This window comes from Coffea eugenioides, chromosome 6, assembly GCF_003713205.1.
Source record: "Coffea eugenioides isolate CCC68of chromosome 6, Ceug_1.0, whole genome shotgun sequence".
Taxonomy (NCBI): Eukaryota; Viridiplantae; Streptophyta; class Magnoliopsida; order Gentianales; family Rubiaceae; genus Coffea; species Coffea eugenioides.
The window spans coordinates 22,440,928-22,452,979 of NC_040040.1; the positions used below are offsets into that span (position 1 = coordinate 22,440,928).

At 37.3% G+C, this 12,052-nt stretch overlaps 1 protein-coding gene across 1 annotated transcript; it reads right to left on the reverse strand.

Moving 5' to 3' along the window:
- Nucleotides 1-1,276: 1,276 nt before the first annotated feature.
- LOC113773861 lies at nt 1,277-2,332 on the reverse strand. The gene is made up of 4 exons (XM_027318465.1): nt 2,180-2,332; nt 1,904-2,059; nt 1,694-1,819; nt 1,277-1,600 (listed from the first exon to the last, which is right to left on the reverse strand). The coding sequence occupies exons 1-4, from the start codon at nt 2,330-2,332 to the stop codon at nt 1,277-1,279; spliced, it is 759 nt and encodes a 252-aa protein (XP_027174266.1).
- Between the last annotated feature and the right edge of the window lie 9,720 nt (nt 2,333-12,052).

A 12,052-nucleotide genomic window follows, 5' to 3' on the forward strand; every position in this document is an offset into this window, starting at 1 on the left:
TCGAACTCGTGAACTACTCGGTCAACAGCTTGACTAGAGCTTGCTTTGATCGAGTACAACGTCGAGTTTGAACTACTCGTTTGAGGTTACGGTCGAGTTTGAATTCCAAATTCTTGTACTCGAAGGCTTGACGAGCCTAATCGAGCTTTTCATAATATATATTTTTCAATTTTTTATATTTATTATTATAAAATATCAGTTATATCCTTTATTGAAAATTACATGTAAAATATTAATTTTTATTAGGTGAGCTCGATTAGATTCGAATAGGTTCGATTGAGTTTTATTAGACTTGATTAGATTTAATTAAATTCGAGTTTGAGTAAGGTAAATTGAAGTCAAATTCGAGTTTGAGTTTGAGTTTTAAAAGTTCGACGAGTTCAAGTTCGAGTTCAAAATCAATTACTTTACCTCGAGTCAAGCTTGAATAGTCGACTCAATTGAATGCACCCCTATTTGTATCAAGTCACCCGATTTGGCCATTTGTTTCAAATTGAATTTTTTTATATTTTACATAAAAAATAATGGCTTAAATTCACGCCATATTAAACCGTTCGGATAAAAACCATCAATTGGTCAATTATGCTTGAAACATAAGGTGAACCCATAAAGTTGAAAACCAATTTTCCTATATGAATCTTCAGAAAATTTTGCGAGCCATATAAAAAAAAAAACAGAGAAGGTTTCAAATACTTAAAAAATATCATCTCTCTTATTTTAATGTCATTACACAGTAAATGATATGTTTGGTCTGTGGCAACCAAGAAGAATATGTTTTTTAAGTTTTTTAAAGATAAAGTGTTGTTACACAGGTTATGTACGGCAATTGTTGTAAAATTATTTGCATCTTAGTCCCCCCAATCAGAGATTGAAATGGTATTTTTTTTAAAAAAAATTACCATTTCAGATTAATTAATACATTTTGATATATAAGCCAAACATGAATACATGTTTGGGATTTGTTTTTAAATACCGACCTTTTATTAAAAACTTAAAAAATAACAAAGCTTGAAGGGGGTAGACCTGACCTCAGGAAGTTACTGAGAAAAGTGGACAATAATGTCACTCCCTCACCCTTTGAGAACGAACATAAGGAAAAGACCTAGAATCTAATGTCAGGACCGATCGTAGAAAAGTCAGCAAATGACTAGTCGAAGAAAAGAAGGACTCTTGACCAACCCTCAGCATAGCCAGCCTATTTGCGGCCAAATTTGCTTCTCGAAAAGTATGATAGATCTCCGAGTTCATCAAGACAAGCAGCGAGCGAATTTGCCATTTAGCCAGGGTATCCGCCTTGACTAAAAAAGCCAGACTCTAAATCTACCTCCACTTGAAGCGCAATGTAACCTTTCTCCTTGCAAAGTCGAAGACCATGCAATAACGCCAGGTCTTCAGCCAACAACACCTCCGCAGCACCAAACTCCTTATAGAATGCAAAAATCAAGTTACCATCGTGATCCCGGAGTAGCCCCCTACCTGAGGCCACCTCTTCTACCACACTTGCATCAGAATTTAGCTTGACAAAACCCAGCAGAGGCTTAAGCCAGGACACACTAATGCTACTCGTGCTCACCTTTGGGGGAATGGTCACATATCCAAACTAGTTGCAATCCATATCACTGCGAAAATGCTGTTTGCGAAATACCTTGGCTCTTGTCAGTTGCATGAGAAAAGAGTCTACCATCTAGATCACCCTTTGCACTGAGAGCAACTCCTCTTGAAACAGCACCTGATTGCGAACTTTCCATAATGACCAACAGATAACCACGGGTAACCAAGATCTAATATGAGAAGTGCCACCCAAGGAGGAAGAAAGAAACTAACACATAAACATCGCAGAAACATTAGATCAAGACAAATCTACATTGAGAATACCAAACTGTCTCGTGAACTGGTTCCACACCTGTGAAGCTGCCGGGCCATCAAGAAATAAGTGATTCAATGATTCCGCCTCTTTCGAGCAACAGACACACTTGGAAGGAAGAGCCATCCCCCATTTCCTCAGTCGATCGTCTAATGGTAGAAAACCTCTCAGTAGTCGCCAATCAAAAAAGGAAACCTTGAGAGGAAGAACCTCATTCCAAATCACTAAATCAACCATGGATCTGTTGCACCTTTGTCAAAGGTTCTCCCAAGCTGACTTAGTTGTGAAGCTACCAGAAGACAATAGGGTCCAGACCATTACATCTTCAAGCTCAGGAAAGAGTTGAATGCATGAGATTTGCTGCACAATAGGCTCAAGAACCCATTGGCGAAGCTTACCAACATCCCACCCATCACTCCTAAAAAATTCTGCCAACAACATATGCGGCAGATTCTGCACCCCTAACATTCTTGACAAGGGTTAATAAAAAAACCAGTAATCAAACCAGAAGTCAACAAGCCCCTTCCCTAAGCACCATTGAATTTTTTATTTGTATCCCCTCCAATCTATGCCAAGTGGGTGTCGGTCGAGCAACCGCGACTACTGAAGAATGACACCCTTTCACGAATCTGGTATGCATAAAATGTGACCAATTTGAATCATTAAGTCTAAGATGCCACCAAAGCTTGCAAGCCAAAGATCTGACAACATCTTCAAAGGCACGGAAACCCAATGAATTCTAGAGGAATCCACACTGCGATCCCATAAAAACCCATTACAAATCCTACCAAGCTTACAGAAGATAGCTTGAGGAGATTGCAGCACCTGTAGTAGATACATCGGCATCGAAGTGAGCACATGATATAGCAGAATAATTTTTCCCCCAGCTGACAACATTCGCGAGCTCCAGTGCTGAAGACGATACCGAGTCTTATCTAAGATACCATCAAACAAAACACATCGCTCCCTACCTCGTGCAATAGGAGCTCCTAAATAGGTGAAAGGAAAATTTTGCTGAGCAAAACCCAGAATAGACGTAACCAAATTGACATGCTCTTCTGAAGCTCTATTGGATATGATAAATGCACTCTTGTTCGAATTCACCTTTTGTCCAGAATAAGCTTGATATAGATCTAAAAAACTTTTGATAGCACGAAAACCATTTTCCGAGCATTTGGCAAAAATGAGGGTATCATCTATAAATGCCAAGTATGGCACATGGGATCCTGCAGAGACATAAAATCTCCTCTCATCTCTCTGAAATAATTGCTGTAGACCTCGTCCCAACAATTCTGAACATAATCAAGAACAATGCTGGTGAAAGGGTATCCCCTTGTCGCACTCCCCTAGACGATTTAAAAAACTCAACTGGCTCTCCATTAACGAGAACCGGAAACCAGCTATTACAAAAATTGCGGAAAAACAAGTCCACTGACAGCTCATGAAACTCAAACTTGCGCAACATGAATAACAAAAACGACCATTCAACTCGATCGTAAGCCTTCTCCATATCCAATTTAAGGATTAAATTAGGGTCTGACAAGCGTCTGTCTAAATCCCATGACAGCTCCTGAGCCAGCATAATATTATCTATAATATTTCTACCAGGAACAAAACCCATTTGCCAGGAAGAAATAAGTTTAGGTAGCACCGCATTCAACCTTCCCACCAAAATCTTCGAAATTATCTTGGAACTGACGTTCCACAGGCTAATGGGACGAAACTCCCTCCATTGCGAGGCCCCTTGAATTTTAGGAACAAGTACGATCAGTGAGCTAGTGAAACCATGGGGTTGGTGACCACCCATAAAGAATTTCTGAATCGCTTGTAACAGATCCTCTGCAATGATCGACCAACAGCTCCGATAAAAGCCCACACCAAATCCATCAGGGCCAAGCGCACTATCAGGACTCATCAAGAAGACTACAGACCTGACTTCCTTAGCCGAAGGGAGGGCACAAATCCCATTATTGCCAGACTGGTCCACCTGAGGCAATTGAAAACACAATTGCAGATCTACCCTACCCTTCCGTTCCGAAGCGAAAAGTGAAGAAAAGAACTCCATCGCAGACTGTTTGATTGGCTCCAGTTCCTCCAACTAAATACTCGCGTCATTCTTAATTCTAGAAATATAATTGGCGTTACGTCTTTGTTTGACACAGGAATGAAAAAATTTAGTGTTGGTGTCCCCTACTTGAATCCACTTAACTGACGACTTCTGGCCCCAATACTCACGTTCCACAGTCAGCTCCCGAGTATACCTTGCCCTAATTTCTCCGAAACGAGCTCTAGCCATATCATCTCAACTGGAGTCGTATTCAAGCTCACATTGCTTCATAAACTCCTCGGCTTCGCGCACTCTAGAGAAGATATTGCCAAAAGTTTTGTGAGTTCCATTGAATAAGACAATGCCGTAGGCTCATCAACTTATTGTAGAAATGTTGCATCCCAGATCCTTCTATTGGTGACTCCCAGTTCTCTTTCACTGTGTCACAAAAAGTATGATGCTTCTGCCATACATTCAGGAACTTAAATGACTGTCTTCGAACCCTGACAGATCCACATTTCACCAGTAGTGGACAGTGATCGGATCTTGCTCAAGCCATGTGCGAAACCCTAGTAGTATCATATAGATCAGCTGAAGCACTATTGACCATTATTCTGTCTAAGCATTGCCACATTTTCCCATTTGTCCAGGTGTAGAGCTATCGATCAAAATCCACTAGTGACAGACCACACTGGAAGGTACACGAATTAAACTCCTCCATGTTTCTGACATTTGCCGGCGCCCCTCCCACTCTCTCAGTTGCCGAAGATATTACATTGAAATCCCCTCCCACCATCCATGAAGTTTGTTCCCCCAAGTGAACGCTCTCCAACGCATGCTATAAGGATCGTCTCCCCACTCGAGTACATTTAGCATAAACTGCTGATAACCAAAACGAATATCCAAATGTCAAAATCACCTGCATGTGAACCAGCTGCTCTGCTAATTTGGTTGAAGCGATGGAAAGCTCATCAGCCCCCAGTTTCCAAATTTTCCCCTTAAGGAATGACTGAGCTTTATCGAAACGTAATGGTGATTTAATGGTCCCCAATAAAGATACATTAGATAATGGTTCAATCAATACTAATTGACGAACACTATTATTACGGCATAGCTGTTGTAAGTAATATTGCGAATCACGATGGGAAGTACCCCTAATGTTCCAAATCAACAAATTAAGCGGACTTATCATTAAAACATAGAGAGGACTTAGCTTGAGTGTGGAAGATAGCCATTTTCTTCTGATAATTTAAGGTCTGCCCAGCTTTTTCACAATTTGGTTCAAAAGCCATACGTCTTTCTCATCAATCATCGCTGATCGGGGATAGTTGCGCTCTAATAGTTCTATTCGTCGCAACCGATCTTCAATTTGTACTTGAAATCCCACGAGCTACTGCACTGGCAGAGCGTCTTCGAGAAGATTAGAAGCTGACTTCCTACGGATTAATGGCACTTTTCGATTAGCTCGCGGTACAGATAAAGAGCGACCAAACTCCTGCGGCTACCTAAGCTCTACGTCGAATTCGCTTAGGACAGCAAAAGGATTTTATGTCGCCATCACTAGTGATTCCAGCCCCTTGCACTCCTCACTTTTTCGCGTCTCCTTGATGCATTGCTGCTGTTCTACCCCGTCTCCCGCTCTCTGCAGACCAGAAGTTGAGATGTCCTCCGCCCTTGCACGACACTCATCCCGCTGCATACTAATCTCCAAACCTAAAGCGCTTTTCAGATTGTCCGATATGCTATCCGTCCTCATCAACTGTCTATGGAACACCTGAGGCTGAACCTCAGGCCTCTCCACAGGCTCCTCAATAATTTCCGTGCATGGCCTACCTGTCTCTTCCATGATAACATCTGCGTCATCTCTTGCAGCAGGAACGCTGTCTGACCCCTTACTGCCTTTGATAACGTACGTTTGCTTTGCTGTCGGTCGAGTCCCAGCAAGCTTCAATGGTTTAAGCGTAGGATCCTTTTGAAAGCACTCTGCTTCCGTGTGGCCCGCTCGTTCACAAAAGGAGCAGAAAGCAGGCTAGCTCTCATATTCAATCTTCTGCCAATGTCCAAAATTATCGTCCCCTATCCAGATTCGCTTGACTGGCTCTTTCGCTAAGTCCACTTCGATCAGGACACGAGCCACAGAAGGACGCTTGAAAGAAGAAATAGCAGAATCTGCTTGCAAGGAATGACCCAACAAAGATCCTATCTTTATCAGATACTTCCTGTTGAAGAGAGGTAAGGGCAGACCCGGAAAACAGATCCAAATAGGGGCTATGGACTATTCATGATTGGACTTAAAGTCCAGAGTCCATTTAGAAACAGTCATTGGAGAGTTGTTAATTAAAATATTTTGATACATAAACTTTCTCATATACATTTTAACACACAAAAATATTATTTTTTCACGTACATAAACACATTTTCATATACATAAATGTATTCTCACACACAAACACACTTTCACACACACAAACACACACTCACTTCTTAAACTCCTTAGAAACACATCATAAATAGAATAATATTTTATATTGCTTTGTGAATTTTAGATAATAAATTGTACATTTAAATAGATTAGCTAAAATAATTTGTTTACTTTATACTTTTTAATACTACTTTGATTGAAACTTATTTTTGTCACAACTTATTAATACTTTTACTATTTATATTTGCTTTATTGTAAGTTGTAATATTCTATGTAATTAAATTATCGAATGCTAGATTATATTATGCTTGAAAATGTAAGTAAGACACATATAATTTTTTATATTATAATATTGATGAGGAATTATTAACAGTGAAATAAAATAAGTTAGAGAAAAGTAAAAGAATGCAATTAGAACAAATTTGAACTCTATTCTATGTACACAAAATATTAACAAATAGAAACAAGTAGCAACTTGAGAACGACCACAAAAAAAAGGGGAGGAAAACAACATACTCTTAAAAGGCATAATAAATTATTATAGAAATTGAGCAAGTTTAATTATTGTTGTAAAAGTAAAACAAGCATGAGTTTTTATTTCAAGTTTCTTTTTTCTGTTAAATAAAAATTAAAAAAAAATTGATTGAAAACATATATATGATAATTTTGATTACAAATTGGTCGATGAATTATTAACACATGTCCAAATGCAAATGGTTGGATATATGTGTATTGAATCTTATATTTATTGTTTTGAATTACTTTTAAACAAAGTTGGGTATTGGGTGCCTAAACAAAAAATTCAACCCGCCCAATAAATAAGTTGGATTTTTCTTATTCAACCCAACAAAATCCATAATCTAACTGATCCAACTCATCTTTTAAAATTAATAGGTGGGTTGGACGGACCGTTAGATTTTGGACTTCTTTGCCAACTCTAGCACGTAGTAAAAGAATTTGACTGTCGAGGTGGTATTTTTGTCCAAGTAAGGATGCCCTACTTTATCTGACTAGTATTATAGCTTACTGTTTTGAGTCATTAGGTATCACTCCAGCAGTTTAAAATAGAACTTTGTGGTATTTCAGTCCAACTTGTACCCGGCATTCCTTTTTTGAGAGGAGCAACAATTAAACTGGCCCTGTCGGGGTTTCTATCCCACGTCGGCTTTCGGGGGGTTGGGATTTGAGTAGTTAAGTCCCTGGGAGCAATCCAAGAGTTGCCGGCTTTTGGGTTGACTTCTGGGATTAGGTTTAGTTAGTCAAATTTCGTTTCCGTAAGAAGAAAAAAACAATGGCAGTAATCTGCCGGCGTCAGTAAGAAAGAAACTCTGCTTGGGTCGTCATTCTCTGGGCTTGTGGGGGGTCTTCACCGCTTAGTAGCAGCGGGTCCAATGGGCTTGGCCCCTGTCGGGGTTTCTATTCCACATTGGCTTTCGGGGGATTGGGATTTGGGTAGTTAAGTCCCTGGGAGCAATCCAAGAGTTGCCGGCTTTTGGGTTGACTTCTGGGATTAGATTTAGTTAGTCAAATTTCGTTTCCGTAAGAAGAAGCAACAATTAAACCAGCTAGTTTTCTCACACAAACATTTTGGAAAAGATATTCAATTATGAATCCATAATGAGCAATAATGATTACACCATCTCTACTTAATTATTGTATTTCCTTCTTTTGCTTGGTAAAGCATTATTATCTAATGATTGACCATAACTGTTGCCTTACAGATGATAATTACTCATATCTTGCTCATTAACAAATTATTTTTTTTTCAGGCTCCTTTCACCATCCTTTTTTATTTGATTTCTCCAAAAATAATTAAAAATGTATTATTTTACTTGATGAATTTTTTTTTTTTTGCCTGCTTAGCTGAGAATAATTTTCTGTCGTCTTTTTCCTTTGTTAAGAATCGTCATTTATTAGGGGCTAGTCCACTAGTCGGGTCCACGGTGTGAATGATCTGCTTCCCCAACCAGGGCTGATTAGTGGGCAAATTTATTATTCAGCAATACTAGTTTGGTTTGGTCCATTTATGATTTATAAGTACCTCTTACCTGGGTTTGGCACCCTTGTGTGATTCAGGACAAGTTACACAGCAGAATCTACTATTTTTTCACGTCCTTTCTTTTTCTTTTTCTTTTATTTCAAGTGTTGGTTTGTCTCTGTAACATTGCAAGTTTGTTTGAAGGCTGCAATTGTTAAACACATACATGATCCACTTTCACCACAACATCTTTCGAGAAAAGTAGGATTAAACATTTTCCAAATTTTGATTGGTTGAGTGGCACAAAAAAGTTGGTTAGAGACATTAGGCCGTAAATAGGCAATGTTTGGATTGCCATTTTCTAAGCACTATCTCGTTGAAAAGTTCTATACATCTTACATACACCAAATCGCTGCAGTATATTTTTCTCTAAAAACTTTAAAAAAGTAGTAATTTAAATGAAAACACTGTATCTTTAATAAATTAAAAAATATATGTTCTTCTTGGTTGCCGCACACCAGGGGACAAGGGAGAAAAATCCCTCATTCGAGGAATGATTTTTTTAATATTATTTAAAGAAATTCCCTACGTTTGGTTCTTTGAGTTTTTGCCCTCAAGCATTTTTTCTTCCTCATCCAAAGTTTCATTAGGCAAACTCATAAGCTAATTTCGTGGTAGTCTTGTACCATCAAGTGCAAGTTACAATAGCTTTTGCACTTGAGGTAACACTAGTTTGTCATCACATTTATTGCGTGCAAGAAGAAGTTTTAAAGATATTATGGTCATGATAAATATGTTTTTGAGTGTGATAAAAGATATTCAAGGTTTTGTTTGTATGGTGTATTTTTTAGTGTTTGTGTAAAATATTACTATGATTTATTGTTGTTGTTTTAGAAAACATACTAGTGTTTATTCAAAACACTCAAAACATTCTCCATTTTTCAAAAAAATAACCTTTTCCTCTCCCCCACAAAATAGGCCATCCAAACAGTGACTAGGTTGCAATAAAAACAAAAACTTTTGAGAAAGAAATTAACAGGAATTTGGTCGGGACAAAAAATGGTGGTAGTTTTCCCCTTGTCGTTACAATACTAATCAGTCAGGATCTAATCTAGTGTAAGATTAATAACTATGATTCAGGTACTAAGACAAGGGAAACCAATGTATCACAGCAAGCAAATATCTTACTGGCTACTGCAATAGATAATTAATAGTTAAATGATGCGTTAAATGATGCTTTTCTATCAACAGTTAGCTAGGTAACAAAAGGTTGTTGGCACATTGAGGCCTGCCTTGGGGGAGAAGTAGTTTAAGAGTGATGGAGAATTCTTGATGTTAAATAATATCCAGATGCTCTAAACATGGAATCTATACCCCCCACCAAACTTTGCCTTCTGGCTTGAGCCCTTTGGCATTCAAAACTCAGATAACACACTCTGAGGTTCGTTTGTGATGCAATAATGAATCCATGAGTCTTGATATGATTCGAACAACTAAACAAGTATTCTTCAACTGAGAAGTCACTTGGAAAACTCAGAGGACACTCTCCAGATATTGCATTTGTACTCCAATGATGAGTTTTATTTTATGGGAACAAGTATTTTTCAGTCTGCCGTTCAGAACTTTGTTGGAATCTTTGTCCAATTCCAAATTGGTATTTGACTGTTTGGTCTCGCATCTACACACACATATAAGGAAAATGACCTGTTTCATCCTCACATTTCATAAAAGAATTCTTTTCGTCCCTCGCTTTTAAAATGAAGCAAATTCATTTCTCATATTTAAAAATCAACATTTTTGCATGTCAGAAATTAACTCTCAGTTGTGAATCAAATCATCTAACAACCCGGTTTCAAATTTTGAGGGTAGAATTGATAGATTACTCTAAAAAACATATTTCCCACAAATAAATTAAGTGACTAAAAAGCTTAATTAAAACCATGTGCATCTTCAATAACAAAATGGTACGAAAGCTCTCAAGTGAGAGCAACAAAACAGAGGAATATTGTTGGCGTTTTCTCAGCTGTTGTTCCTATTAATTTAGAACGTATTAAAGTGTTAAACTTTAGTTAAGCTTTTTTAGTCACTTTAATTTATTTGTTGGAATATATTTATGTGAGTGATCTACCAAATTTATCTCCAAAATTTGTAATTGAGTTGTTGGATGGTTTGATTCACAACTGAGAGTTGATTTCTGGGATGTAAAAGCTTCGATTTTGAATGCGATGGACGAAAAGATTTTTTTTTTTTATGAAATGTAAGAAATGAAACATGTCATTTATATATATATATTTATATGTGTGTGTATATATGTATCTATGTATGTACGTACGCTGTGTTTTATGGCTAATAATAGAAGAAGCATCTAAGGACGTGCTTGAATTGTTATGCTTTTGTTGTCACCTTCTATATGCCCTTTAATGTTCTGTTGCATGTGGTGGGGCTTTCTCTCCTGTCTTATTTTGGTGCTTCTTACCTTAAACGGCTGGTATTTTGATTGTAGGCAAAGGTAAGAAAATTACATCTAACCAACAAATGTATGGCAAAGATAAATAGTTGACAGCTGCCAAAACCACTCGGCATCAACAAAGATAGATACCAGTTGTAGGTACTTGCAATAATTTCTGCCTGGTAAAAAAAATCAAAATTGCCACACATGATGTGGCATAGATTTTTAAAATGATGAGATGACAATTATTGTCTACCTGCAAACAAATAAATCATCCCACAAAAACTATCCAAGATAATTAAAAATTCACTTGAAACCAAAATCAAACATGTCCCATCATCAGTCAAGCGCATGACTAAATGGAGGACCACAATACACAATCTAGCATTCAAAGCATAGTTATTAAATCCGACCCGGGAGGAATCGGATGAAAACGATGGGTCAACGGGTTATTGGTTCAACCAGTGGATGAGTAGTTCAACCGGTGGGTCACTAAATATATTTAAATATTATGTCTCATAATTTTTTATACGGTTGAAACTATAATAAACTATGTTATAGTAAACACTCAGTTAGTCGAATTTATTGTAGAATCATTAATTCTTATTAGAATTAACAAAACTTAAATTTAATTAGTAATCCACCAAATTTCAAGTATAAAATTTTATCTAAGTGTAATTATCTAGTTTATTTACGAATTTTAAGTGCCAAAGGTTATTAAGAATAATATTTGTCTTTAAAATGAATTGTATAATATGTTATTTTTTAAATCCCTTTAATAATTTATAGAATTTAGGAAATAATAAAATTTTATTAAAAGATTCCAAACAAGTTTTGAAGAAATAAAATAAGAATAAAAGTCTAATATATAATATAAAAGGAGTAAATAAGCATCAAGTGGGTTGTTGGGCTGTTGGACTAGTGGTGAGTGCACTTCCTCTTTATACTTGAGGTCCAAGGTTTGAATCAGCATTGGATCATCTACTAAAAATTTTTAACCCAAAATCGGGTTCCTTATAAAATTGTCCGGTTTAACCGAGTTGATTGGTTGAACTGTTGGTCCATTGAAAAGTCAACAGATTTCTTGCACAAACGATCCAATTACAAATTCAGTCCGGTTTCATAGTCGGTTCACTGGGTTGACCGGTTGAACCATCGGACCGAATCGTGTTTAATAACAATGATTCAAAACTCCAATAGAGACTATGTTGCAAAGTTATAATATAATCATTTTTCCCAAACGAAAATCTTCTTCTTGGCCTTGTCAATTAGTATTTGTATTGAATGTCTGC

What these genes read in the sequence shown, in the direction of transcription:
- LOC113773861 (XM_027318465.1), bottom strand. Translation starts at nt 2,332, where the DNA reads ATGTTAGGGGTGCAGAATCTGCCGCATATGTTGTTGGCAGAATTTTTT. An exon ending in CTGAGCTTGAAGATGTAATG is followed by an intron (nt 2,060 to 2,179) that starts GTCTGGACCCTA and finishes CTTCCTCTCAAG; the next exon opens with GTTTCCTTTTTTGATTGGCG. An exon ending in AGTTGCTCTCAGTGCAAAGG is followed by an intron (nt 1,601 to 1,693) that starts GTGATCTAGATG and finishes GATTGCAACTAG; the next exon opens with TTTGGATATGTGACCATTCC.